This window comes from Malaya genurostris, chromosome 1, assembly GCF_030247185.1.
Source record: "Malaya genurostris strain Urasoe2022 chromosome 1, Malgen_1.1, whole genome shotgun sequence".
Taxonomy (NCBI): Eukaryota; Metazoa; Arthropoda; class Insecta; order Diptera; family Culicidae; genus Malaya; species Malaya genurostris.
Window position 1 is genome coordinate 22,546,793 of NC_080570.1, and position 27,717 is coordinate 22,574,509.

General features: G+C 36.7%; 2 protein-coding genes and 1 long non-coding RNA gene across 4 annotated transcripts; 1 reads left to right on the forward strand and 2 right to left on the reverse strand.

Annotated features, from left to right (window-relative positions):
• Positions 1 to 201: 201 nt before the first annotated feature.
• LOC131434711 (uncharacterized protein K02A2.6-like) lies at positions 202 to 5,384 on the reverse strand. Of its 2 annotated transcripts, XM_058601748.1 has the most exons (3): positions 5,148 to 5,384; positions 4,901 to 4,932; positions 202 to 4,835 (listed from the first exon to the last, which is right to left on the reverse strand). In XM_058601748.1, the coding sequence occupies exon 3, from the start codon at positions 4,661 to 4,663 to the stop codon at positions 512 to 514; it is 4,152 nt and encodes a 1,383-aa protein (XP_058457731.1). In that variant the 5' UTR covers positions 4,664 to 4,835; positions 4,901 to 4,932; positions 5,148 to 5,384; the 3' UTR covers positions 202 to 511. The 2 variants fall into 2 exon arrangements, with proteins under 2 accessions (XP_058457731.1, XP_058457721.1); XM_058601738.1 differs by having other exon boundaries at positions 202 to 4,932.
• Positions 5,385 to 8,485: 3,101 nt separating this feature from the next.
• On the forward strand, positions 8,486 to 9,367 carry LOC131432023 (uncharacterized). The gene is made up of 3 exons (XR_009229778.1): positions 8,486 to 8,614; positions 8,665 to 8,732; positions 8,789 to 9,367. It is a non-coding gene; the product is annotated as an uncharacterized LOC131432023 (long non-coding RNA).
• Positions 9,368 to 10,517: 1,150 nt separating this feature from the next.
• LOC131434718 (acyl-CoA-binding domain-containing protein 4-like) lies at positions 10,518 to 26,729 on the reverse strand. Its single transcript, XM_058601761.1, has 4 exons — positions 25,726 to 26,729; positions 12,100 to 12,211; positions 11,951 to 12,032; positions 10,518 to 11,886 (listed from the first exon to the last, which is right to left on the reverse strand). Exons 1-4 carry the CDS (start codon positions 25,784 to 25,786, stop codon positions 11,191 to 11,193), a joined length of 951 nt encoding a protein of 316 aa, XP_058457744.1. The 5' UTR covers positions 25,787 to 26,729; the 3' UTR covers positions 10,518 to 11,190.
• Between the last annotated feature and the right edge of the window lie 988 nt (positions 26,730 to 27,717).

The window sequence follows — 27,717 nt, forward strand, 5'->3', positions numbered from 1 at the left end:
GATCGACGTACAGAATAGGGGTGAATATTTTTGACGAGAACTTCCGGTAATCTATAGAAATTACAGATATTTCGACACATGAGCTTTATTTAAAAATAATTGTGCAAATTTTTACCGAACGATCAGTTTTACGTAAATTTTCATTACATAATTCTGTAAATAGATTTACAATTCATACGGTTTGTTAAATGTTCACTTTTAAAAGGAATGTTCTTTTCTTGCAAACATAAGCACACGTCAACTACGGTAGTTCTATAAACACTGAGCCAGTCAGTCTATATTGTATATTCATGTTCAACTACTCTTACAGCTATGTCGCATTAATTAGGGTATCAACTCATAAAATAGTCCATGTTGTGTATATAACAATTCTTCCCCTTTTAGTTTTTATTTTTATTTATTTTTTTATTTTTACAATTTAGTTCATTTTATTTACCTTAATTTACAAGGAAAAATAAACTCAGAAAATTAAATTTGAATATAATAAAAGATTTCAATAAAGATCAAAACGTTAGCTTTTAGAATATATAAAATTCTTTTCAATTTTTGCTCTTCTTAATCTGTTTGACTTTCTTAGGGTGGGAGTTTGAATTTCTGACGATAACCGCCGACGTTTAATGATCTCTTCTGGAAAACCACGGAAAATCTCCTCATCATCGCTCGTCGTTCCACGAAAGTTTCGCTTCCGACTGGCGCTTTTACATTCCGTACCGCCATCTCTCCTACCTCTGCTAGCGTAAGGAATCAAAATTCCACGCGCCTTAGCTGTTTTGTTATGGGGCACCTTTAGTTGATTTCGATGAGCTGTGAGCCGAACGTTTCCAATCACAATCTGAAATAAATTGTTGGATAATTTTTTTATAAATTGAGCCTTTATCCATCTGGAGAAATCTTGTGAGTTATGATTTTTATAAAAAATCCAATCTCCCATATTACATTTATCTATCGGTTCAATGGGTTGAAACTGTTCAGTAATATTTGGTCTATTGTTTGGTAGTTTTGGTTCAGCTAAATATTGTTTGTAGTGATTCTTAGGGTTTACCAAATCAATCAACATTTTTGGTTTAAAAGAAAAAATATTCTCTGATGGAAATTTGCCATCTAAGGACAAACAAGTATTTCTATAGTTAATAAGAAATAAATTTATTTGGTCCTCAATTTCTAATTTCTTAACTGAGTAATCCAACATGAACCGTTTCAAAACATCCTTTACAATCCTGACAGATCGCTCTGCTTGTCCATTGCTAGGCGGATTATATGGAGGACTTTTCAAAACCTTAACTCCTTGCCTCTCTAGAAAAGTTATAAAATCGCAGGAATTGAACGGAGGACCACCATCAGTAACAACTACATCCGGTAAACCAAATCTAGCAAATACTCCCACAAATTTCTTTAAAACTTTCCTAGAATCTGTACCATGTTTCATCCATTCAATTTCTATCCACTTCGAGTAACTGTCAACTATAAGTAAAAATACTTTGTGCTCAAAATGGAAGAAATCGGCATGAATTCTGCTGAAAGGTCTTTTAGTAGGAATCCACGCAGAAACTACTTTTGGTTTGGGAACAACAGCCATTCTCCTGCAAGATTCGCAAACACCGACATATTTCTCAATGTCTGAGTTAATTCCAAACCAAAATACTGACCTCCGCGCTAATTGTTTCATTTTTACAACTCCAGAATGATTGGCGTGTAATAATTTCAAAATCCCGCTATGCATGGATTTTGGAATCAACACCCTGTCCTGAAATAATAAGCAATTTCCAACAAATTCTAAATCTATACGATTTGAGAATATGTGCGCATAACGTTTGTCTATTCTTGCTGGCCAACCATTCTGTATAAAATGAACAACTTGTTGTAAAAATTCGTCTAGCCGCGTCTCATTTGCTACTTGAGAAAAATCTACAGGAAATTCTTGACTAAAGTTGATGCTTTTGATAGTATCCTTGTCCAGCTGTTCCGGAACTATCTGTTTCAAAGGAAACCGCGAACAAAAATCAGCGTTTCCCATCTTTTCTGATGGCCTATATATTATATCAAAGTCATAAATTGCCATTTCCAAAACATATCTTTGTAACCTAGTCACAAAAATAGCATTTTTTCCAGTTTTCCCGAAAATTCCTACCAAAGGTTTATGGTCCGTGTAAATTACAAATTTTTGACCATATAAAAACTTGTGAAATTTTTTTACTGTACAGACTAGTGCTAAAGCCTCTAAATGAAGTATTGGATATTTCATTTGAGCTTTGTTTAAAGAAAAGGAAGTAAATGAAATAGGTTTTTCTACTCCATCAATTTCATGTGCAATCACTCCTCCCAAGCCAATACCTGAAGCATCCGAAACAACAACAATCGGTTTCATAGGGTCATAAAATTCAAGAATATTAGCATTTAGCAGCTCATTTTTACATCTAACAAAAGCTTTGTCACTATTCTCATCCCACACATACTTCACGTCCTTCTTCAATAATCTATATAAATAACTAATCTTTGAAGATAAGTGGGGAATAAATTTTCCATAATAATTTACAAGCCCTAGAAATGACTTCAGTTCAGTTACATTCTTCGGAACAGCAGCCTCCCTAATTGTAGCTAACTTATCAGGGCAAGGGAGCAGTCCATTTTCCGAAATAACATGTCCCAAGTAAGGTAAGGATGATACAAAGAACTTACATTTACTCCAATTCACCTTGATGTTAACCTTAGCTAATCTATCTAAAACAGCAAAAACTTTCCTACTACAGTCTTCTAGATCTCTCCCAGCAATAAGCACATCATCCAAGTAACAGCGTATATGTTTCAAACCTGATAAAACTTGTTCCATCACTTGTTGAAATATTGCTGCACTCGACGAAGCTCCCTGTGGTAATCTATTGTAAGTGTAGAGTCCCTTAATCGTATTTATAACCACAAACTTTCTAGATTTATCTGATAGCAAAAGTTGTGTGTACGCTCCTTCTAAATCAAGGGCACAAAAGATTTTACACCCCGCCAGATCTGCAAAAATATCCTGAGCTAAAGGTAAAGGATAACTATTGGGAATAATTAGTTTATTGATTGACACCTTGCAGTCTATCACTAACCTAATCTCACCATTCTTTTTGGGAACTACAACAACTGGAGAGGCCCACTCACTGGTTTTAATAGGAGTAATAATATTCTCTTTCTCAAGTTTACTCAAATGCTCTACTACCTTTTCCCTTAAGCGAAATGGAACTTCATAAGCTCGTTTGAAGATAGGAGTATCGTCCTTCAACACCAGATCTGCCTCAAACCCAATAATTGGAGAAGAAAGATCTTTTGAAAAAACTTGAGAATACTTCTGTTTCATTTCCAATAAGATACTCTCAGCTGAATTCGGTAAACGCAAAGTATTGATTTGATTAACACCTGTAAAATATTCCTTCCAATCAGGGTAAAATACGTCAAGCCATTTGCGACCCATCAAAGGAACAAAATCATAATCACAGTTCAATACAAACAAAGGTAATAAAATATCAATGGTCCTAAAACGTACCATTACGTCAACTTTACCCAATATATTAAGCTTTGAACCATTCACTACCATCAACTCCTTATCAGTTCTCTGTAAAGGCAAATCAAATAATTTGTCATATAAATTAGAACCAATAACTGAAACAGCCGAACCACAATCAACCTCCATTTTAACCAGCTGATCTTGAACCTTTATTTTCAAAAAGCATGGTTCACTTATTCTATTTATAGACGACACTTTCATACACAAAAAATCACCTGAACCGCTATCACTTTCAGATTTGTTCAAATCCGTTCCCAATCGGTTGAATAGCTCGCCAATTTGTTCATCACCAAAGCTCAAATCGTTCCTCTCATCTATAAATTTAACCGAATGGCGCTCTTGCCTCATGCGCTTATAGCAGGTACGTTTGATATGACCCTTGATTCCACAAAAGTCACAAATCTTGTCCGCATACCTTCCATGTCGCTTAAACTCATCATTCTTATTTCGTCCTTGCTTATAAACAGCACTACGACTTCTGCTTCTGCTCTTGTTACGAATGATTTTTTTTTCATACGTTTCTCTTCTGCCCAAACGTTGCCTTACAGAAGCTACTTGGCTGCTTTGTCGATCGCCGATCATTCGAGCCCGTGACCCAGCCAACTCCCAGTTCACAATAAACCTTTCCACAGTCGCCAAACTAGGATTTTCTTCATTTAGTAGCTTCTCCTGCAAGGCTTTATCGGAAACACCCATCACTAATTTATCTCGGATGGCCGTCTCACGAAATTCACCAAATGCGCAGAATTCGGCCTGTAACTTGACAGCTAGCACGAAATCTTCTGCCTTCTCATTTGGTCCTTGCACCCGATTATAAAATTTATAGCGCTGAATTAAGTCCGAATCGACTTTGTCAAAGCGCTCGCGCAACTTTTGAGAAATATCTCCATAAGAAACGTTTTTTAAATCATCTTTCGAAGGATACAACAGCTTAAGCTCCTCATAAACTGCTGGTCCACTCAACGTAACAAAAAGCGCTTTCTGTTTTGCTGGATCATCAATTCCATTAACTTGAAATAAGTACTCCAAACGTTCCGAATAATTAGTAAACGGAGTACCTACCACATATGGCTCAATCGTACCAATCAGTACATTAGCCTTGTTAATGCTACCCTCAGCCATATTATTTTATACTATATAGAGCAATGGAAACAAAAACAAAACAAAACCTTTATATTTCAACGCTCTCTAACAATTATACGTTTTTCTTACCGTACTCAAATATTCGTCAATATAATCCAAAACGCAATCCGAATTCAGCAAACTATTCAGCCCAAAATACAAAAATGTAAAACTGGCAGCACTGTGCTAATTAATTTATGTTGGAGTCCAAATATAATTAGAGAATAGAGAACTCACCAACATACACCACTGCGGAATGAACACTGAATCTAGAGGGAAAGAGAAAGAATCAGACAACAAAACACCGTTAATGACGGCGAAGCAAAGAAAACTCCACGCTATCGACCTCACAAAATGGTGAATTATTCACCCATCCACGCACTAAAAATTAAACAATGTAATTAATATACACAATATTGTCGCGAAATTAACCAACCGCGACCAATTATCAAATTGTAAACAAATTACCACTGCTGTGCCTTACGTATTTTGATGATTCCTCTAAGCAAAACTGTTGCTCCTCCTTTTCAGTCTGTACAAATCCTTGCAACAAAATATATAACCACTTATATCACCACTGTATTCACAATTATTAATTTTCACAATATAATTTTAAATTTTCAAAGGGTTTTTAATCCTCGTCGCCAACTGTTAAATGTTCACTTTTAAAAGGAATGTTCTTTTCTTGCAAACATAAGCACACGTCAACTACGGTAGTTCTATAAACACTGAGCCAGTCAGTCTCAGAGATGCCAGGTAAAAATTTCAAATGTCTGCAGACAGGGTCTGTAAATCTGAAAAAAAATCTGCAGTCAGCAAGTATGGCTTGCTGGCAGCAATTTCTCTATAAAGTATGACATGCAAAACTGACTTGGCGAGCAAAAAAAAAAAAAAAGGTCGCGGAAATTTCAAATTTTTCTGTAAATATAGATGAAAGTCAGCGAGAATTTCAAAAGTCTGTAAAAATCTGCGAGAATTTCAAAAGTCTGCAAAAGTCTGCACAACAAAAAATGTCTGCAGCACTATACCCCAAATCTGCAGATTTACAGACAAATCTGCAGACCTGGCATCTCTGGTCAGTCTATATTGTATATTCATGTTCAACTACTCTTACAGCTATGTCGCATTAATTAGGGTATCAACTCATAAAATAGTCCATGTTGTGTATATAACACGGTTAATCTGAATAGTCGCCGAGTACGTTAAAAACATACTGCCCGTATGGTAAAATTATCTTGCAATAACCGAACTTCTGTGAAAACTCATTGTCGTAAAACTAACTATCAAACAGTTTCCATCTCGGTCGCTACGTCAAAATTGTCGCATTTGGGACTCGGAAAACCCATGAATTATGGTTTAAAAGTATCTCCATTCTCGATGTATAACTGTTTGGTGCGGTTTATGGTCGGTTGGGGTCACGGGACCTTACTTTTCCGAAAATGAGGCTAGAGCAACAGTTACAATGATTGGTTTGCACTATCGAGAGATGAATAATAAGTTTTTTATGACAGGAATTGGATGTTATTGATCTGGATAACGTTTACTTTCAACAAGACGGTGCTACGTGCCACACAAGCAACGAAAGCATCGATCTTGTAATTTAACACCTTGCGACTTCTTCCATTGAGGTCACGTGAATGATAAAGTCTACGCCAACAACCCAGCGTCGAATCAAAACCTCAAAGATGGAATTCGTGAAGCTATTGAGGGCAGCAACCACTTTATGATTTGGTGATTGCACATTTTCAAGGAAAGAAATTTAATGGCCCTGTAAGTGTAGCCATTTAGTCGATATTGTTTTCCATTATTAATGACATAACTTCCGCTTTACATTGAAGTAAAAATCCGATCATCTATGCCATTTTTCTTTGAAAATCAAAATAACACCTTCTATTGGAAACCCCTCTATGGAGTTCTCATCAACAACTATAAGAAATTCACCATTTGTAGTTAGGAGCGGCCAACAAATCATGGCCAATCTGGAAAATGGAGCAAATCTCCCATGGCACTCTGGAAGATCGCGACTAGGAATAGGAATTTTTTTCAGATATTGCCAGACATGTCATAATGTGAGTTTGTTTCTACATCATGACATATTCTCTCTTGGTTATTTTCATTCTAGCACATCCTAAGTATCCTTGAAGAGCTGATTTGATGGTTTTCGTTCAAAGAGGGAACACAATTTAAATTGGTTTTGAAGATAATTTAGCACAAAAGATTGTAATTAATTTTTGTTGCGCTCCAAAGCAACGGAGATTTTCCGATCACCTATCCGTCAGTATAACGTCCCTTCAATTGATCGAAGGTTAATCATCTAATTCCGATAACGCTTCTATCTCTTACCATGATACATATCCGTCGGACATGCGTCTAAGACATATAAGAGAGATATTTATCAATTTCTTCATCAAAAGGCTCTTCAATTTGAGCTAATGCGAGATAAGCCATCTGCCACGACTCAATGCTTGAATCCGTAAAGCCTGTGCTTCGGTGCGAGGAACAACTCGTTTGCATGTTATGTGACCTTCGCCGAATATAAATTCGTTTGCCTCTGGACATCTGTTCACATTAAAAATGACTTATTCATGAGATAAAACGAGAATCTCTATGTCCCAGATAATGGGTAAGGCCTTTTTCTGAGTGTGTGGATATTTTTGTTCCAAGTTTGACAGAATTTTTAATGCTCGTGCTGATGCTTCTGTAGCGTCTTTAAATAAACATTCCAACCAGACCATACTGGCTTTTCCGCAACAGTAGTTTTCTGGAAGCGTAAACCTTTTCAAAATTTCTAATGATTGTTTCACTCAAGTAATATAACTGCTTCCGGTTGATAACCATTATAGTCATTCACTCCTGTCGGCTATCAGCTAATTCGTTGTGGTATTTGATTTCGTATCGATCATTAGTGGTAAGCTGTATGGTCACTGCGTAGGTTTACAGGCTTGCCGAATCAGTAGCCAACCAATTTGTTCATCCGAACAGAACACAGTATCTAGAACCCGTCCTCGAAGGCTGTATGACAACTCGTTCCGATCCTAGTAGGATAGGTGCATTATTATGGATGATGAAAACGATTCCAGGCAGAGCACAGGATCGAAGTATTACAAGGAGAAGGCTCGAAGAGATATCCTCCCCATATTCTAATTTCTTTTTGAGGTTAGATATGTGATCGGACAAGAAATTTCTTGCTGCGGTGAAAAAACATAAATTTTCGTCTGAAAAAACTTTGAATTCGGAGGTTTACAAAACCGGATGCGAATTCTGTCCTTGGTCAAGTCTCAATTCGTGTTTCCAGTTCAAGACCACAGAGAATTAATGGACCATTATGAAGGGGAAGTTGAAGGTAAAAGGTACAGTCCTCAAAATGACAGTTCGGATGAAAAATTGGTGGGATGAAATCCTCAAAACACGAGATCCTTGTGCACCACAGTTTGTGTCGTATGAACTCGCATGAACGAAAAACTTCGACAATTGAATAAAAACCGTTTTCAAATTCGTCGACTCAAATCCCAGATGGCAAGATCGATCAACTATGGTCTTAGCCAGTCTTCCTGAGAAGACAACAGCAACACAGAAAAAATCCCGGACATGATGTAGAAATCTCGAACTGATTGCATTGATTGAATTATAGCAAAAAACCTACCACTTTACGGTACTGTCCTCAGCTTTTAAGATTTGCCGTATTAATTGTATATCTATTTACAGAATTCTGTAATGAAAACTTGCGTAAAGCTGATCGTTCGGTAAAACTTTGCATAACTGCTGTAAAATGATGTTCATGTAGCGCACCTTATAATTCGACTGGCAGCACTGTAGAATAGTCATTGTGGGAATAAAGAACAACAAAAACAATATAATTCACTGTCAAATAATCATTAGGCAATAACGTAGCTAGAGTGAATTTGGTGAGAATTATTTCTAAAATAGTGAAAATTAGATGAATTAGTGAAGGTAAAGATTGATTGAACTTAATGAAACAAATGAATATAATTTCAACGCAGTTTGCAGATAGTGGCCAAGAAAATTATAGCTTTCGGATAGTAGTAGAGTAACGAAGAGAACTATTCATGTAAGAAAATGGAAACAAAATGGTGTAATGAATTTTATAATATATTATCATTTTAGTTTTGAGCTGCAACGCAACAAGCTGCTACGAAAAAGGTTTTCTTTGTTTTGAGATCCGAACAGTTCATGTACCGAAATATCAGTAATTTCTATTGATTACGGAAAGTTTTCGTCCAAAATAAATTACCGAACAACGGAATCAAATCTTAGTGTGTACGATCCCTTTTTTCGACTTCCGCAACCGAGAACTGGGATCCGAGGATCAGGGTCATGTCGCCGAAAGCCGTTTCGCCGAAAGTCATTTCGTCGAAAGGGTCATTTCGCCGAAAGCCATTTCGCCGAAAGGGTCATTTCGCCAATTCCTACAAATGTCTTAAAATCGTAATGGGAATCGATTTAAAATAAAGACAAATTAAAAATAATAACGTTTATGCCCGTTTTGTTGACCTACAATTCTACTTCTTGAATAAAGATTGATTCATGAACCTCAGAACGGAGTTCCCAAAGAAACTTGTTGACTACTAATCATCAAAACAATGCCATAGGTATCTACCAAGCAAATGTATGTGGTATTTTCCGTTTACTAAATAAAAAAATATTTAATGCGGCTTCGCCATATCGATTTGATTAGTGTGCTGTCCGACCTCGCTACCGCTCGTTCGGACTTAACTAAAGCAAAGAAACCTAGCTTTGAGTAGACCGGGCAAACGAGGCGGTTACAGGTTTGTATGCAAGAGGCCGCCGCTTCCGACGGCGAGTCGGCGGCCAACTCAGTCGGCGTCGCCTCGGCGGCTTTATGCCGCCGACCCATCTTGGCTTCGGTTTGGTGGCTGCGCCACATCAGCTATACTGAAGGCATAAAAAATAATTTGATGTATTCGAAATTTCCCTTTCGGCGAAATGACCCTTTCGGCGAAACGACTTTCGGCGAAATGACCTATTCGGCGAAACGACTTTCGGCGAAATGGCATTCGGCGAAACGACTTTCGGCGAAATGGCTTTCGGCGCAATGACCCGCTCCCGGGATCCGATATCATGTGCAGTAAAACGCACTGGAAAATGAAGTTTTTACTTAAAAGCCTGTAATCCCGGAACCGGAAGTTGCATTCGGAAAAAATCGGTAGAATTCTATAAATTTGTAAAACTATTCATCTGAATCTTGGTTTGTGAAAATGAAATTTAATAATAGACTATGCAGCGTTTCGATTTTAATTTAAATATGTTGTGAGACCTTCATTTCAGTGCATTTTTGTTACATTCACGCAGACAAATTTTCTGATCTCGACGAATTGAATCGAATTCAGGCAAAAAACGGGCTGCTTTGAAAACAGTTCCTGTACCTACTTTGTAAGCTGATTAGGCCTAATCATTTTTTCCCCATTTTTTGGTGTCCTAAGATGTAGTTACATGCTTTGGTACTGAACGTTAATTTATTTAAGTTCTCGCATGTCAATTTTTGACACGGCACCTCAGGCCAAAGTGTTCAAGTCAGAAGACGGTGCAAAGCGTAAAGTTTTCAGGATCAAATAAAAAAAAACAATAATCGCAAGGCATACTACAAAACTCGCACTTTGGAGTTCATCGAAACTTATATTTTTTAATTACCTACTTCCCATTCATTCAGCGATGCAACAATTTCCGTAAATGGCCCGTACCCCTTGAGGTCATATCCATTATTTTAGCAAAAAGCCGTCGGCATCTGGATGTGTCACGCACCTGTTGGATTGGCGGGGACGAAATTGGATTCGGTGGAGAGGTGGAGTTTCTTTCGTAGTAAAGTTAAATCGTTCGACATCTTTGTTAGCTCTAGTTGTGTATTTCGTTGAACTTCCTACGCTTGAGTTGGATTTTGTTTTATAAACACTTCGAGAGTACGGATGAAAAAAACAAATAATACTTATAAAACATGTCAGCAAATGAAAAGTAAAAAAAAGAAACGATTTCATTTTGGTAACTTGTCTTCCGGGGTTTGTAAATAAATGAAAATTAAAAGCTAGAAGGATTTGTTCGCTGAAGATAAGAAAATTGTCCGAAAAAATGCAGCAAAACATACATACTATACATGGTAATATAAATTGCACTTTTGTTCTTGACAGTGGAGCGTGTTGCGTTCTGTTTCGTCGATTTACTCAAATGAATGATCATCATTAACACTAGGCATACCATTGCCAAACGGTAGAATTACCACTGCAACCACTCTTCTACGTTAACTTAAAATACCTGAGCTACCTTGGATTATTATTTATAAAGGCAACCTGCACCCAGCCGGAATGTAATTAGCCTAAACCTTTAGAGCTGTTTCAAATATGCCCCCTTCAATTGGGCTTTGCTATGTAAATCTTCCTATTCAACTGAAAAAATAATCTAAACCTAAAATCACTAGTATTTACACCGCACTCAAGTTAGTAATCCACGCCCGTCTGCCCCGTCGCACTGAACTAGCCCACAGCTAGTTAGTGAGTTTATTTCCTTCGCTGCAACCAGACCATCATCCGGTTAGCGACCAATGGCCACAGAATGATCATCGCAAGCAGCCTTGGCGAGATCTCCTCAAACGGCCACCAGGGAGGGTAGTTTCTAGACCGCTGCTGGACGCTACGCATACTGGCGATCGTTTGTTCCACCACATTGATCCGGTTGTTGACCTGTTGAACACTGGCGTTAAGTCGTTCGATGGTCCGGTTCAGTTGGGAGGTTACTTCTGGGTACAACTCTCGATTGGCAGTTAACTCAACGGTGCCAACAGCAGCCGCAGCAGCAGCTGATTGTGTCATCCGATTGCGTGACACGTGACTCGATACGACTCCAACCGGACGGAACGGATACTCGGTTTCGGAATCATCCACCGTGTCAATGTACTCGTCATCGCTCATATCCGACTGCGTATTTCCGTTCTGGTAGTAATGAAGGTAGCCATTAGTGAGCACCGGTTTAACCGCGGCACCGTTGTGATAGCCATTGACGAGCGGCGTCGGTTGAGCAGTGCCCCGCACTGGGCTGGTATCACGTGATGCCAGTGGTGAATTGGGCCGGGAACGAACCTTCTGCATGGTATCCGGGGCGACAATATCTAAGTCTTTGATGCTGACACTTTCATCGCCCAAACCGTGCTCCAAGAAGTTGGCCACATTGTCGGTGTACGACATCGTTTCGACGATCTGGACGGTAAACGGGATTGTTCAGAGAAAACTTGACTTATTGAGAAATTAAAAACAAACAAACCTTTTTCAACTCATCGACGTACTTCTGCATAGCCACCTCTTTCGGCATTTCTCCCAGTCGATTCCAGGCATCCCATTTGGCTCTGAAAGGAGGATTTCACGACAACCGTTACGAAATATCGGGACGGGATGCGAGGGGGAACTACTCACCGATTGACGACATCCCAAAACGCGGGACGTCGCTCCGAACACTTTCCTTTGGTCGCTTGTTTGAAAAGCGAGTAGAAAGTAAGCAGCATATCATTGCTTGGTTGATAAGGTCCTGAAAAATAGAGGGAGAGAAAAAAAAACGCAATAAATTATCATTCGCTAATCTGCTACGGACGGAACTGCAATTGCGAACAGTATAACGAAATTATTTACGACTGTTATCATGCACCGAACAATGACTTGCATTGTGTTGTCGCCGCAGTTGATAACTGAATTAGTGTTATTGCGAAAATTTACGCCTCACGAGCTAACCAACCTTCGACTGGCCCCCGAAGATGTTGAAGGTTTTTTTTTACAAATGTTCAGTCTTTCTCTGGTGATTGTTAACATGACGGTGTGATTTATGTGACCACAAAATGGACACACGTAACAAGTGTAAAACATGTGTATTGGGAGCGCACGCGACCCGTCGGCCGCTCGCTCGTCGATGCATAACCAACTGCCAAGGTCTATCGTCGAGCCGTTACACAAATATTAACGCACAAATGCCGGTTCCAAGCGCTGCGTGAACCCTCAAGCACAAAGCAAATTGCGGCATCTCCAAACGATGGATGACAAAACCAAAACTCGATCGCCGGTCGAAGTAGCTCGGATTGGAGTGCCCTTAAACTGGTTATCGACAAATGTAGATCGTTTTTTTCAAAATGTCATATCCACATAAGAAAGTCCTCTTCATTCATATATTATTTTTCCATTACCAGGAGGTTTTTACGCTTCTCACTGCCTTCTTGCAGTAAATAATATATCCAACTTTGCTTTGCCATAAACTCTCATTCGTAGTTAAGATGTTTTGAATAAACGATCTAGAAATAAACATGCAGAGGAGAGCGCTCGGTGGGTCGGTTTCGGTACATATTTGTACACTCCAAATTCAGCGGAAGGCCAAAAATGAATGGATTTATCGCTCTCTATTTCAAGGTCGTCTATGGGAACTTGAGAGTTGCCGGTTAACCTAAAATATTTTTAATGATCAAGTTAGTTTGCTATTCAAACATAGGAAAAACCCTAGTGCAGGGAGTCGGCAACCTTTACAGTCGAAAGAGCCAAAAACGCTATTAGGTTTTTTACCGTCACTGCTAACCTCAATCGGATGAACACTTTTTGACAGTCCAGCAGTACTGTTTGTAAACAGAAATTTCTTTTGTTTGTTTATTGACAAATTGGACCAAACCATTTACGGTCCGTATCGCCTAAATAAAGTTTTAAAACATTTGTTCACGATTGAATACGGTTCGTTTTTAATATTTATTAAATAAAAGTGACTAGTTGCAAAGTGTGAAGATGATTGTGTTAGATGTGCTCTTCGATTTTTGTTTAAGCTTGTTTGTAAACAGTACCGCTGAACTGTCAAGGATGAATACTTGTTCATTTGTGTCGTCACGATAAAAAACCTAATTAACAAAATGTCTTAGGGGCTGTCCATAAAAGACATCACGCCACAAGGGGGAGGGGGGTGTTTCATAAAACGTGACCTTTTGTGACAGGGGGGAGGGAGGGAGGTTTTTGGAATGTGACGTCCAATATTTTCAATGAGCGCAATTTTGAAATACTGCTTTGCCCTATTTCCTGAAAAAATATCCACAATAAACGTTTACATTCTATAGGAAAACGTGTATTTGTTGATGTAAAAGCTTCTTCTTGTAAATTCGGAAATGAGTGATGCAGGAAATCATTTCTGTTGTGATCAGCAAAAGTGCACGGAGGAGCGAGTAAATTAGCGAAATTAATAAATTTTGCCTAATATGAGCAAAAAAGAAAAAGATGCCTTCAAACGGTTTAACTTAAGTTATGCACTGACAATTTTTTCAGTAATTTGATTTTCTAGCATTGATAATAGTATAACATAAGAATTTCTCTTATCTGATTCTGATGCAGTTTATTCAATTGTACTCCATTTGAAAAAGGGCGGGAGATCAACGATTTCAGAAGTCATGTCTTATCTTGATCATATGTGATTTTCCTCCACCAACATCAAAGCTTATCGAATCATCCAATGATTGAACTTACATAAATCAAGAATCATTTTAGCTCAAAATCACTACCCATTGTGTGACGGAAGATCAGTACCGATATTGATCGATGTGATTTAAAATTCACTGATCAAATGATCATGAAAAGATTCTCCGTCAGTGATCTCGTTTTGATGAGGTGTTGGTCTTTATTTTCTCTCTTCCAACCAAATACTTTTGTTAATTTATATAATTGATATTAATAAAATAATTCCGATGATTTTGTAGTTTCAGGGATATTTTTTAATCTAATGACAGCATGTAATAAATCGATTTTTCCCTCATATTTGTATGGTTTGTCATACATATTAAGAATGTATTGAGATGAATTTTATTTATTTTGAATTCGTGACATGTGACATAGGGGGGGTGGGGGGTTTTTGCTTCTGTGACAATTTGTGACAGAGGGGGGATGGGGAGTCAAAAATCGTCAAAAAAAGCGTGACGTCTTTTATGGACAGCCCCTTATGTCGTTTTTCATTGATTCCACTCGCTCGGTGCCAGTGTTTTGCCCTGACAGCCGATCAATGAAACGGTTTTGTAAAGTTTGTTTTGCACGCATGCTGCTCGGAAAAGGAAACGGGTGCAAAATAGTTGCCCGCGAATTGCCCCGAAAGTGCATTTTTTTCGTGCGGTGCAAATCAATGAAACACAGTGCACCTGTTTTGATTGCCCGACTGCACGAAAAGTGCACTAATCGACCAAAACACTCCACAAGTGTTCTCAATGAAAAATGACATTAATTATTTGAAGAGCCATAAAATATTTTCTGAACAACAAATCAATTAGGTTTTTTACCGTCACTGCTAACCTCAATCGGATGAACACTTTTTGACAGTCCAGCAGTACTGTTTGTAAACAGAAGTTTCTTTTGTTTGTTTGTTGACGAATTGGATCAGACCATTTACGGTCCGTATCGCCTAAATAAAGTTTTAAAACATTTGTTCACGATTGAATACGGTTCGTTTTTGATATTTATTAAATAAAAGTGACTAGTTGCAAAGTGTAAAGATGATTGTTTTAGATGTGCTCTTCGATTTTTGTTTAAGCTTGTTTGTAAACAGTACCGCTGAACTGTCAAGGATGAATACTTGTTCATTTGTGTCGTCACGATAAAAAACCTAATAGTACTTGAATACATAATTCGATCGTTCCACGACAAAAGGGCCTAACTGCAAATAACAGTTTCTCTTTGTTTACTTTTTCTTTCGCGATTTACCGAACTGATTTTATATTTGACGCTTTACTCTTTCAAGGTAAAACTACAAGCTTTTGATTTATATTGGAAACTTTAGAGAATTTGCAATAATGGCTCCGTCGTGAGACGGTCGAATTCTTGGGTCAAAACATACACTGATAAAAATCGACGCGTTGGACTAAAGTATTTTACATTGAATTTTGCCGCATTTGCTTTTCGACACTTCATCAGCAAATGTAAACCACTTCAAATTCTATTCAAGTGAAATCACATTGAAATCTATAGTTAATACACTTTCATTCAAACTACCAAACAGTAGATTGATTATAAATATATGACACTTTATATTTAAATGGATTGACAGTCGAATTGTCAGAAAAGTACACATGAACTGATTAGAATACTTAAATTTTAACGGATTTTACATTCATTTCTCATGTAGAATACTGTTCCAATTGAATGCATGAAAACTTGTCATTGAAATGTCATCATATCAGATTGAATTAATTGGCTAAACATAATTTATTTCACTAAAGATTTATCAGATTAGGTTTTATATTTTCTTTGTAAAAATCTGCTAAAAAATAACCAATATTTTTCAACGATCCACAATTCCATTAAATGAAAACACAAACATTTTATGAATCTTCGAAATAAGAATAAAACATCCTCTGGTAATTTATGCTACAGGCTTCTATCACCAATTTTACAATACTCAGTCGATAGCTTCAGCTTTCATACAAAGAGCTAGGATGATAGAGAATATACAAAGAGAAACTGTCACTTGCCTTCGGCGTTTTTCATAGAAATTCACCAGCAATTAAATGATTGTAGTTACTACTGTCTAAACAAATTCTAGGGCACGTGTTGGAAAATTAGATTAAATCAATTTCCAATGTTTCTTTCTGCCATTTTTTTCAAAACATTATTACATGTTTGACACTTAGGAATTAAATCTCGATGAATATTAGAAAAGGTCCCAAATGCAAATGACAGATTCTCTTTGTTGACATACTCTTTCACTTATAACGGCTTATTCCTGTATTTTCCAACAATCGAAAGTCGATGGGTTCAGTCGTTATTCTATGTAAAAGGTTGGATAGAGGGATTACGTAATAATCGAAAGAGAAAGTAAACAAAGAGAAACTCTCATTTGCACTAGGAACCTTTTCTCGTGTTTGTCTTCAAATATGATGGCACTTGCATATGTCATATAACGACACACTTTACATTTATGCGCTAAGCTTTTAATTCTCAAATGAAGCGTACTAACTAAATTTTGAAAAAGTTGTCTCCAGTCCAAGCTCTTTCAAATATGGTATAACGGTATGAATTTCCTATGGGGGTAGGATTCACATGTTCGCCGATAGGAGCATTTCAGGACTAAGAAAAATATTTGGTTTGGTAGGCAATATGTAGCTGTGTTCGAGCAAACAAATACTTCTTCACCACTGGAACGGTAAACAAGGGAATATGACGTGCAGAATGCCTAAAGAAGTGATTATTAACATTCCTACGTAGCCACTCCGGCCTGATTTGGCATCTTGTCACTACGTCAAAAATGTTTTGGAATGGTGTAAAGCGAATGGAATCTAAGTTGTACCGAAAAAGTCGACTCCACCTAACTGCCCGGAGTTGTGACATATCGAGCGGTATTGAACTCTCTCAATATAAACAACAAAGTACAACTATTAAAAAAAACCTGTTTTTATCCACCTAGTAGTGTAATGATACCTTTCTCATATTACTCATACCATCATAAATATTACTGTGGAGTTCTAGAAACGACTGTTCATTGAATAGAAACAGGAGAGTTTGTTCGAACGTAATCTGGCAAAATCTGCGGATCAAAACTCCCATAGTTTCGGAACCGGAAGTATTATCCAAAACGAATTCTGGGATTCTGCATGAAACCGTAAGACTTTTCCTTTGAATCTATAAGTTTGTGAAAATCGATTTGGCCATCTTGAAAAAAAAAATGAGTGAGATCCTTTTTGCACTTTTTGACCACTATTTAAAATATTGCCGAAACCTAATTTCAAGGACCGGAATAGTCGAAGTTGGTTCGTATGGCCAGCAACAAACCTACAAATTTGAACAGTTCTGAACCTAGTTAAAAAGATTTTTTCCCTCTTTCTCTTCGTAGCTTTAGGTGGCGATATGAAACTTTTAACGAATAATCCAGTAGTTCTGGAACCAGAAGTCGGAACCAGATGATATTCAGGAATGTTATACCTAAATTCGTGAAAATCGGTCAAACCATCTCTTCGAAAATAGACTGAGTTTCATTTTGGAGCATTTGAACATTATTTTCGGTGCTTCCAGAATCGGAAATAGGGAACCAGGATATCCGGAATTAATTTGATAAGCCGTCTACAAACAATGACTAACGATTGGAATAGTTTCGAGCCCAGTTTATAAATTTTTTTACGTTTTTTGCTTCGCCCCTCAGAGTAACGATATAAAATTTCTAACATTCATTCATAAAGTTGTATCCGGATGAAGTTCTAAAGCTTTGTATGAAACCATAAGACCTTAAATTTAAACCTAAGTTTGTAAAAATCGGTCACGCTATATCAGAGAAAAGTGAGTAAGTAATGAGCTTCGGTGTTGGTTTTCGTTTTATTTATAGCGTGTACGAAAGCACGCTGTGTGCATCGTTTGTAAGGGGGAGTTTTGTTTTCTTATTCCGTGCCAGCACGTACTGGTGCGAACCGGCTTTGTATCGTCATTTTATATCGCCTTGACACTCATCGCCCTGTTGTTGTGGAACCGGAAGTTGGATCCGCATGAAATTGCACAGTAGCTTCTTAGACAATATGAGCTTTAATTTAGGGTAAGATTTTTGAAAATCGGTTCAAGCATCATTGAGAAATTGAAATTTCTCACTACTTGTGGGACTTCCCGAACAGGAAATGGGAGACCAGTGGTGTCGGATTAAGTTTTTGTATGCCCACAAACTATGAAGTTCTGCAAACTAGAAGAATTTATCAGCCAGTTTTATGAGATTTGTACCTGTTTTCGGCATTGTTTGTAAAAAAATAATCATGAAATTGAAAATTTTCCATATATCGCGCTAAATTTTCGAAACCGGATATATAGAACCGGAAAAGTGGGGAAAAGTGAGTACATATTTTTGCTACATACATACACACACAGACCCTGATGGCTGGGATAAATTCAAAAGTTAGTAGTTTCTTCATGTAGTGTAATTAAGTAGGTAGGCTCTACGAAGTAATTACAAAGAAAGAAATAGTTCGAAAATTCTTCAATACTGCTGTTATAGCGACGCGAAAACTCGATGCTTAAGGTCAATCTATCGAACAGAAGAAACAGTTGATTTCAGGTTTTCGTATGACTATACAGGAGCCGTTAGGTCGTCAAATGGTGAGATAACTAAGTCCTCACAAGTCCCTATCTCATGCCTCCCCGAGCGTCTATGAAGACATTTGGTCAATAGAACGGCGTCGACTGGGTGCTATCGCCTTCTGCGTTAGTAGCAGAATGAGAGGGTGCGAAATGGCTTGTAGGTTGAAGCCCATCCTAAAGTGCAGTGTTTGTCATAGTATGTTACAACATATAATTCTGTTGTTTATTACATCATGTAATATTATTATTATTATAATTATTATTATTATTAAAAGAGCGTAACTTACACTGCGACATTAACTGTTATATTGTATCATAGCATATTATATTGTATTATATTATATTATATTATATTATATTATATTATAGGCTTTATTATGAGTAGTACTACGTACCTCTGCGCAAAATATAAATTTGTTTTCCTTATAAGTTATCATTTTTAAAGTAAATTTTAACTAAATATCAAGGTCGTCACAAGGTGAGCTTGGTCCTCACTGGTTCCTATTTCATGCCTACACGTGTATCTGTGGTGACAATTGGTCGATGGAATGCGTTGATGGCAGTATGAGAGGATGAGAAATGACATATACATTGAAGTAATATAATATCATAGCATATCGCAACATATCATTTTATTCATTCTATTATTTATTATATAATTCATTGTACTATATTATGTGGTTTTTATTATTATTTTCATTATTATATTTATTATTATTATTATTAATTTGTCATCAATAATAATAACATATTTCATTTTTATAGATGTGGATATTATTATTGTTATTAGAAGAGAAATATTCTACTTCTTGTAGTATTGCGAAGATAGAAGAGCATAACTGACACTCTACATTAACTGTTATTTTATATATTGATTTATAATATATTATATTGTATGACATTGTATTATATTATATTATATTATATTAGAATATGTTATAAGACACTATGTTATATTATATTATTTTGTAGTATTTAAGTATTATTATTATTATTATTATTATTATTATTTTTATGACTATTGTTACCATTATTATAATCTTTATCATTATCAGCTACATTTTCATTTCCATACTACACATTTCACTTTACACATATATTATTAAATTGTATCATTATATTACGTCATATTTTGTGGTTTTATATAATATTACATTGTACTATGTTATACTATATTATGGTACAATGTTTGGTATTGTTTTATATAGTATTGTAATGCATTTTTTTTAATACACAATTACAAGTGTATTATATTGCATTGTGATGTATTACATTTTTATATTTTATGCATAACAATATTTTATTATATTCAGTGTCGTATAGTGACCAAACTATATTATAATATATTATGGTATATTTTACTATATTATGTCACATAACATTATGATACTATTATATTCATCATAAAATATTATAGTAGACTATAATACACTGTACCATACGATTTTGCACCGTTTTATACTATATTGTGTTTCATTGTATCATACTGCCGGAAATTATATTAAAGTGTATTATGTTACATTATATAATACTATGCTCAAGTACATTGTAAGGGAAGAGGGATGGGAGTGCATCAGGGTATCTTACAAGTGAATGACTGGATGAAGGAGTGAAATGTCAACCCGATTCACAGGGGAAAGCTGTGTGTTTTCCCCAGAAGGTCTGAAATGAGTAAGACGCACCCTTCTAACAAACAAACCATCAGGCAGGTTTAAGCTGGTACAGCGAATTCTTTTATTATATGGCCGGATGTTATTGCTGGAAGGCGCCGGGTCCTCAAAGCCCATTTTGGCCTTCTTAACAGCAGTAATATATAAGTTATCTGATAATCAAATTCGGATCTACTGTAAGTCTACCTGCATCCACTGGTAATGCCTTGAACTGATGGTGGCTTCACACATACATACATACATACATACATACATACTATACAGGAGCCGTTAACCCACACCTTTCCAGCCGTAACCTACATTACTGTCCAAGGTAAACTGGCGTTCTGCGGCGAGGGAAAATGGCAAAGTAGGCTGTGCAAAACATGATGGAAGAAGTCAAACGAAAGGCCCTTCAATTCGCATTCGAGTGGATCGAGTGGAATACTCACTCGAGTGATAATTTTTACATTAACCTGTTTGAATTGAAATTGAAAAAAAACATGATTTAATTTTCCAATAAAAAGTTTAGTAAGTTTTAGTCGTCACGTCACCTAGATCGAGAAGAACCAAGATCAGCCAGAGTCCTTTGGTTCGAGAATTATTCACTTTCACTAATTACGGTTTCTTTCTGCGCATCATTCGCCTTTATATTAAATTGTTTTTATTGATTGATTTTACACTCTACCGGAAATAACATAAACCTGATGCTCAACAGACTTCTCAAAAGAAAAAAAAAACACAATCGTCCAGCTCTCACAGTTTGATGTAAGCTTTTGCTATTAAACAAGTCCACGGGATTGAGGATGGTGCACAGGAAGTTGAGCCTCAATTTAGCGACTGTCCGTTAAGCGCATAAAACCAATTGTATTCATTAAATGTTGTCTGCAATGCATCAGTGCGTTGCACACTGTCTTGAGCCGTATTACGTTCAGCGGTGCTACAAATTGGACCGCTAATTACCGAAGTGTCGTGTGTGTCGACAATAGCTGAGATTTATGTGATTTCCGAGCTGTTGGAGCGTTATCGTTCCGAATGTGTTATTTGTGAACAACTGGTTAAAGCTCTTTTATTTTGTCATTTATTAAGTATTAAAACAAACACCTACTGCAGGGTTTCACACTGAATCTTGTTGATTTATGGGGGGAAATTATAATAGAAAAGCACATATACCATTGTATTTAAATGTAAGTTTGATTGCATGGAACAAGAGTACTTCGGAAAAAGGGCCGACAGGAGTTAATATGTTCTTCACTTTTCATTTAACAAATTTATTTATTCGAAGCAGGGAAAAAGTCTACTGGAGCTAAGTTATTATCAAATTTTCAACTCTAACTCAAGCAGGTATAAAACTTCTCATTTTTTGTACCAACAGATTATAAATATTAAAATGATACATTTCCTTAAATTACATTAGTTACCATTTCAAATAGGATCATTCTTATCCCTAATATTAATACTAATAGCTAAAGCGACAATAATCTTAAAAACAAGTTCTTTATGGGGTTATGAGCTAAGTTAAATTTACAATTGTTATTACAATGTGAAATTTCATCCGTCATCTGACACTTTTTACAATTCACCTAAATTTAATACCCTAAACTGACCGTGAAGTTACACATGTAATGCCTCGTTATATTAATAGTTACTCTTTTTCTTTTTTAACGACTAAGTTTAGTAGTCAATATTTCTTTTTTCTTTTTGCCATATTCTCCTAACCAGAGATCATTTTTTTTTGTAGAAACAGACAATGAAAATTATAGAATGATAGTACTCAAGGGAGAGCAAGGATGTGAAAATATAGAACGGAAAAGTGAGACGTGACAGAGAGTCATTTTAAGCAAGCAGAAATCTTCTAGTAACTTAACTTTTACCTCTACCAGAGGAGTTGGGCTTAGGCATCTGAACAATGCGAATCACCCAAGTCTCTGGTATGTCGGAAAGTAGTGATAAAGAAAAAATATATTAATAGTTTACAAAAAATAAAAAGATATCATAGAAAACAGCGATTGTCAAACTGAAACCTCACTAGAGTTCGCATGTAACGCATCAAAACGTCAGATTCCCAAGACAGTAATACATGTAACGCTTCGAGCCCACTAAAAAGTAACGCTTACAATGCCTCGTAACTTTCATTACTAACTATAAAAGTAACATTTCGTAACGCTTATATCACACTAAAAAGTAACGTGTCGTAACTAGTTAAACAACGAGCATTTGTAACACATCGCGACAACTTCTAATTTACATTTATTGCCCTAACTGCTATCAAATGTATGAATTTGACAGCAACTGGGTTTCGCATTGGCTTTAAGCGACATAAAAAATCTGTTAGTCTATAATTGAATACTACCTCACAGTTCGAAAAAATCTTGTAATTTTACATCTTATAAAATGCACATAAATGGAGCGTCGGATTTCACACAAATTTTTATTCAAGAACATGTAAAATTGTGTGATTTCACTGATTTGATAATTACATGGCTTGATTTCGAACGAAATAAAAAAAACAAAAAAAATCGTTAGCAGCACCGCGACTTGAACCGAGAAACATTAGATCACAAGCACATTGGTCACTCAACTGAACTACAGAGCTAATTGATACAATTGATTTTTATATTGATACATATAAAAGCGAGACTGTGTGTACTCTTCCAACCCTGTCTGAAGATATTTGAAATTTTTGCCTGGCATCTCTGCAGTCACCTGATTAGATTATTATTATTTTTGAGGTTAGCACATCTGTCATTGACATTCTATCGAATTTTCAGCTTGATACCTGAACATTTTTAAAAGTTACGCTGTATTGAGTGCATCTGTGATTGTTCGTGTCCACGATTTTGTACAATTTAACCTGAATTTTATGCAAAAAAGCGACCGCGTTGACGTCGCAAAAAACATGTTTTTCATGGCTGAATCTGACCCAACATCCATCAAACGGATTATTACTGGAGTTGAGACGTGAATTTCCGAGTATGACAAGCAATCCATACATCAAGCGAGTGAATGACGCATGCCGAATGAATCGCGAACGAAAAAACCACATCGTTTCCAGTCGAAAAAGAATATCGTGCAATATCATTTTTGACGAATAATCTATTACTTTTAATTTTCTATTCCAATTAATTTCCGGAAACTTTTTGATCGAGGTAACATAGTAAGTTATCAAAGAACCTAAGAGACAGTTCAGAGTAACAGGTTTGTTTTTCGGTAGAAAAATTATCTTTTGAATAATACTTTGAAATGAACTAATCTAACTGATGCTTATAACATAGCCTTCGTAATAAATTCAGTGTTCAACCGAGGGTATACAATCAATACGCAAATGTAGCAGTAATTGTCTGTCACACGAACCGGTTCTAAACTAATCTTAATAACTTAAATAATTACTTCTCGTTTAAAATTAAATTGCAATCAATCAGAAATCTGAACCTGACGCAGTACCTACCTAACCTTTAAATTACTACAGGTCGGGTTGGAGTCTTCAAGTAATACTCGAAATTGGCTTATTTTAGTACACCGAAAGCTACTAAGCTGTTCAAATCTAGTTTGATCAAAGTCAAGACACGCTCGTGCAAAAGCCTTGCACGCTTTTTGGCCACAGAATTCTGCTTCATTTGCCGCTTCGGATGTTTACTGGCTTTGTACTACTCGGATCGGAAAAGTTTGGGAATTGGTTTTGACATCTGGCTGCGCAGCTGACGAACGCAGGTGCCAGTTTTTTTGTAGGCCCGCTGATTCCTCTCCGCATCAGACATTTCTGTGTTGTTTTTGGCATCTTCAGCCAACTTGAAACCAAACCACTTCGGATTTTGCAGTTCCATTCGACGATTTTTCTGAACGCAATCAAAGTAGTCAAACCAAAGATTTTCGAGGGGCGTACCAATTATCTTTTGGTTAGTCATTATATTTCAAGGAAATGAAAAAAAAATGTTTTGTTTACCTTCATTATATGTTAATCCTAAAATTCTCATGGTTATTATTTTACCGAAAACCTGCGCCGGTATTTTCTTACGGGGTTCATATTGCCCCGTGTTACTCTTCTATATAAAAAAATGATCACTCAATATTGGGTGACTTTCAGCGTTTTGTTTTATTTTTTTGCTTTGCTGTCTTCTTCTCAGGAAGACTGGCTAAAACCATAGTTGATCCATCTTGCCGCAGCGTTTTGTTTGCATATTAATTCAAAATCAACACTCGAAATAATGGTTTAATTAGTGAGGTTAGAGTGACTATTATCAGAGTGGCGACAGCTGTTCGTTTGGAATGACAGCTACCAGTTCCAAACGAGCAAACGACCTGTCAATTCAATGTAAAGCTAATGGAATCAATGGAATGTTTTGAATTGTTGCCAACATTACGGATGAGATGTCGTCACTCTGGGTATAGGCACTCTAAGTGAGGTGTTTCCGATCTTCTTCTAAATTCGATTCGCAATGAACCTTTCAAGTTTATTGGATTCGGTTTTAACCAACTGACCGTTCTTGCTAGCGTTTTATTTTTCGAGACAAAAATTTGACAATCGACCTTGATGCGCTTGGCTAGTTTCACTCCACGTTAGAAGGGCATTGCATTGAATTTTGTTGTCATTTTTACAGATGCATAAGCAGAGCTGACTGTTTCACAGTAACATCTGTGCTTTACCCATATTCGTAGGATGTTCACTGCTATTTTTTTCGTTCCAGTCGTTAGTCCTACGTTTATGAATTATTTCGTTTTTAGTTAAAAATGTGATAAACGAAAATTGATGAATCAAGTTTTTATTTGACCATACTCGTACTGTTATTGGTACCAACTCTTTCTGAACCAACCAATTCCACAACAGACCAACGCAAATCACCGGGTGACCTTCGTCGTCTATCTATCACTTATAAATCTTTTGCATAAGAAAATTAAAAGCATGCAAAACCGTTTGCGAGGAAAGCCAGTTCAGAAATAGTCATCTCATAACGGTGACTTATTTCGCCATGCTAATAAGTGACAAGCTAGTTAATGAACAGTAGACAAGTTTAGCTTGACCTACCGTGAATGCTGTATTTTCAAGTAATTCGACAGACAGGTTTCGACTAGCGTTTTGGTGAGACTTAGAAAGATTAATCAAAGATTCGATGTGCTTTTTCAGATGTTCGAACCTTAACTCGTAGGTGGTAATCATCTATTTTTTCTATTGTTGACAGATTTAATCTCTCTGATAAGTTATCATTAGCAAGTTCAAAGAGCGTACGGCTAAAAATACAAATTCGGTGAAACAAAACAACCTATCTTATCATGGTCAGGGTGAAGTGAACGGAAAACAACAATATTTAATATTGCCATAATAAAAACAAAAAAAAACACTCACCATTTTTCGGTAGACTTCGAATAACGTTCACAGCGGCGTTGAATCGGTCCTCGATAGACATCTTTCGGTTTGTTTTTGCGTATCACTCTGCCTTCCGAACGTCAATTCAGTACTTAGCTACGCTGTCGGTGAATCGAATCCTACTACCCGCAACTGTATGCTACCTTTATCCGCCTTTGTATGAAGCGGTTTTTCACAACATGAACTAACTACAACACAAAAATATCTTCATGAGCACCCAAAGACCAGCATTCAAAAAATAGGTCGCAGTGCAGCTTCATACGGCTAGTTACGTAAAGTTATATTCTGCCGCACACTACTAGGCTGCACTATACTTTGCCGACTTTTTTTTTTGTTTAAGTACAGAGCTCATGTGCGGTATCCGGGGCGATTGAAACGTGTAATTATATGTACATATTAACCGACGACGACTACGACAGTGACTTCAAATGCAGTACCAGCAACTGTTGACTGAAGGAACTATTAAACTTTCGTTCAGGGCCTGAATAATTGGTCTTCACCGCCGAGTTTTGACAACAGAAAACGTCTCAAATTAACAATCCTACGGAACTGCCCTTGAATACAACCATGCAGATATTACTACGGTCAATTACGTTCCGTGTTCGATACATTTAGGAGAGGGTCGTTATTATTTATACTGTACACCTCAGGCTTGCCTTTCACTAAGTCACGTCATTTCATCTATCACCTACAGTTCAATCAAAATGATATTGAAGTACTAAAACTTTATCACATTCAGAGTGATTTTTCCGCAGCGTAGTTTTAATTTTAGCATTACACTCCTATCTATCTCAATTATAGAATTCGGCGTAATTAGCATGAACTACTCACACTCATTTACAACAAGAGTTCTACTGTAAGACACTTTTTTTTGTCGAATTGGTTTCTTCAGGGACAATCAGTACAGAAGAAAAATATCATGGAGAACAATGTCACGTACGGCCTAAAAGCCACGACACTAGACGCAGATGTTTCGAGTACGACTGACGGACTGACATTGACAGAACAAAAGACAACGGATTATGAATGAACGTGTGGCACTGTACATGAAATGAATGGCGATGAATACTGTAAATGGTTTCCGTTCCCGGGAAAATTGTATATGGAAGTATAAAAGTACTGAGCATCCTGTTTGATTGAACATCAATCGAACGACTACGGGTCTAAAAATTTACAAATAGTTGCATGGCCCTGCTGCAACCAAACGAACTATTTATCGATTGCAATAGATTTTTCATTAATTGTTTTAATCGATGGATATGTTGTCTGAGAACATAATTTCAAAGTCTTTAAATATTTTTGAAGGTAGGGTAAGAGAGGTATTTTGACCTGAACCGACTTAAACAAACTTAAGATCCTTCAAAAGCTACTATTAGATCATTGATCAAGCGAAATTCAAATGGCTGTGACTTCTGGTTTCGGAGATATAGCGGTATAAGTGACGCAAACGTCCAGACGCATTACCACTCAATTATCTTGTTATTTTAGGCTCGTTTGAGACCGAAGATCATATGGCTGACATGTTGAATTTCGAAGCTATAGTCGTACAAGTGACGTAATCGTCCAATTACTTTTTTCTATCCATCTAATTGTTTCAAATAGTAACCTATGACCACTTTCAAATGTATTATTACGCTTGTTAATGAAAATGTGATATAAACGCTGTAGCATGTTTTTGTGAACTACCCGAATCCATCTGAACAATTGGTATCAAAAATGAGCCCAAAAGTAGTGTTCGAAATTATCTCAAAGGTAAAAGATGAGTATAAGTAAGGTAAAAAATATATTAATGAGACTGTGTCGATGACAGAGAAATGCATTATCACACCACTAGGTGGATTAGGTTTTTTTGATTTTCTAAGACGTTCTACAGAGAACTTCTACATGGAATTGGAAGTTTTCCATTCAATGCATGCTAGATTTTCGATGATTGTTTGGCGCGTATCGAGTTGTGCAATGCTTCCCAACTGA

Bases quoted from the DNA above. Each gene is read 5' to 3' on its own strand.
- LOC131434711 (XM_058601748.1), bottom strand. From the start codon at position 4,663: ATGGCTGAGGGTAGCATTAACAAGGCTAATGTACTGATTGGTACGATT.
- LOC131434718 (XM_058601761.1), bottom strand. From the start codon at position 25,786: ATGTCTATCGAGGACCGATTCAACGCCGCTGTGAACGTTATTCGAAGT. The intron at 12,212-25,725 runs GTGAGTGTTTTT...TCTATTTTTCAG, and splicing joins TCGAAGTCTACCGAAAAATG to GACCTTATCAACCAAGCAAT. The intron at 11,887-11,950 runs GTTTGTTTGTTT...TTTACCGTCCAG, and splicing joins ACGTCGATGAGTTGAAAAAG to ATCGTCGAAACGATGTCGTA.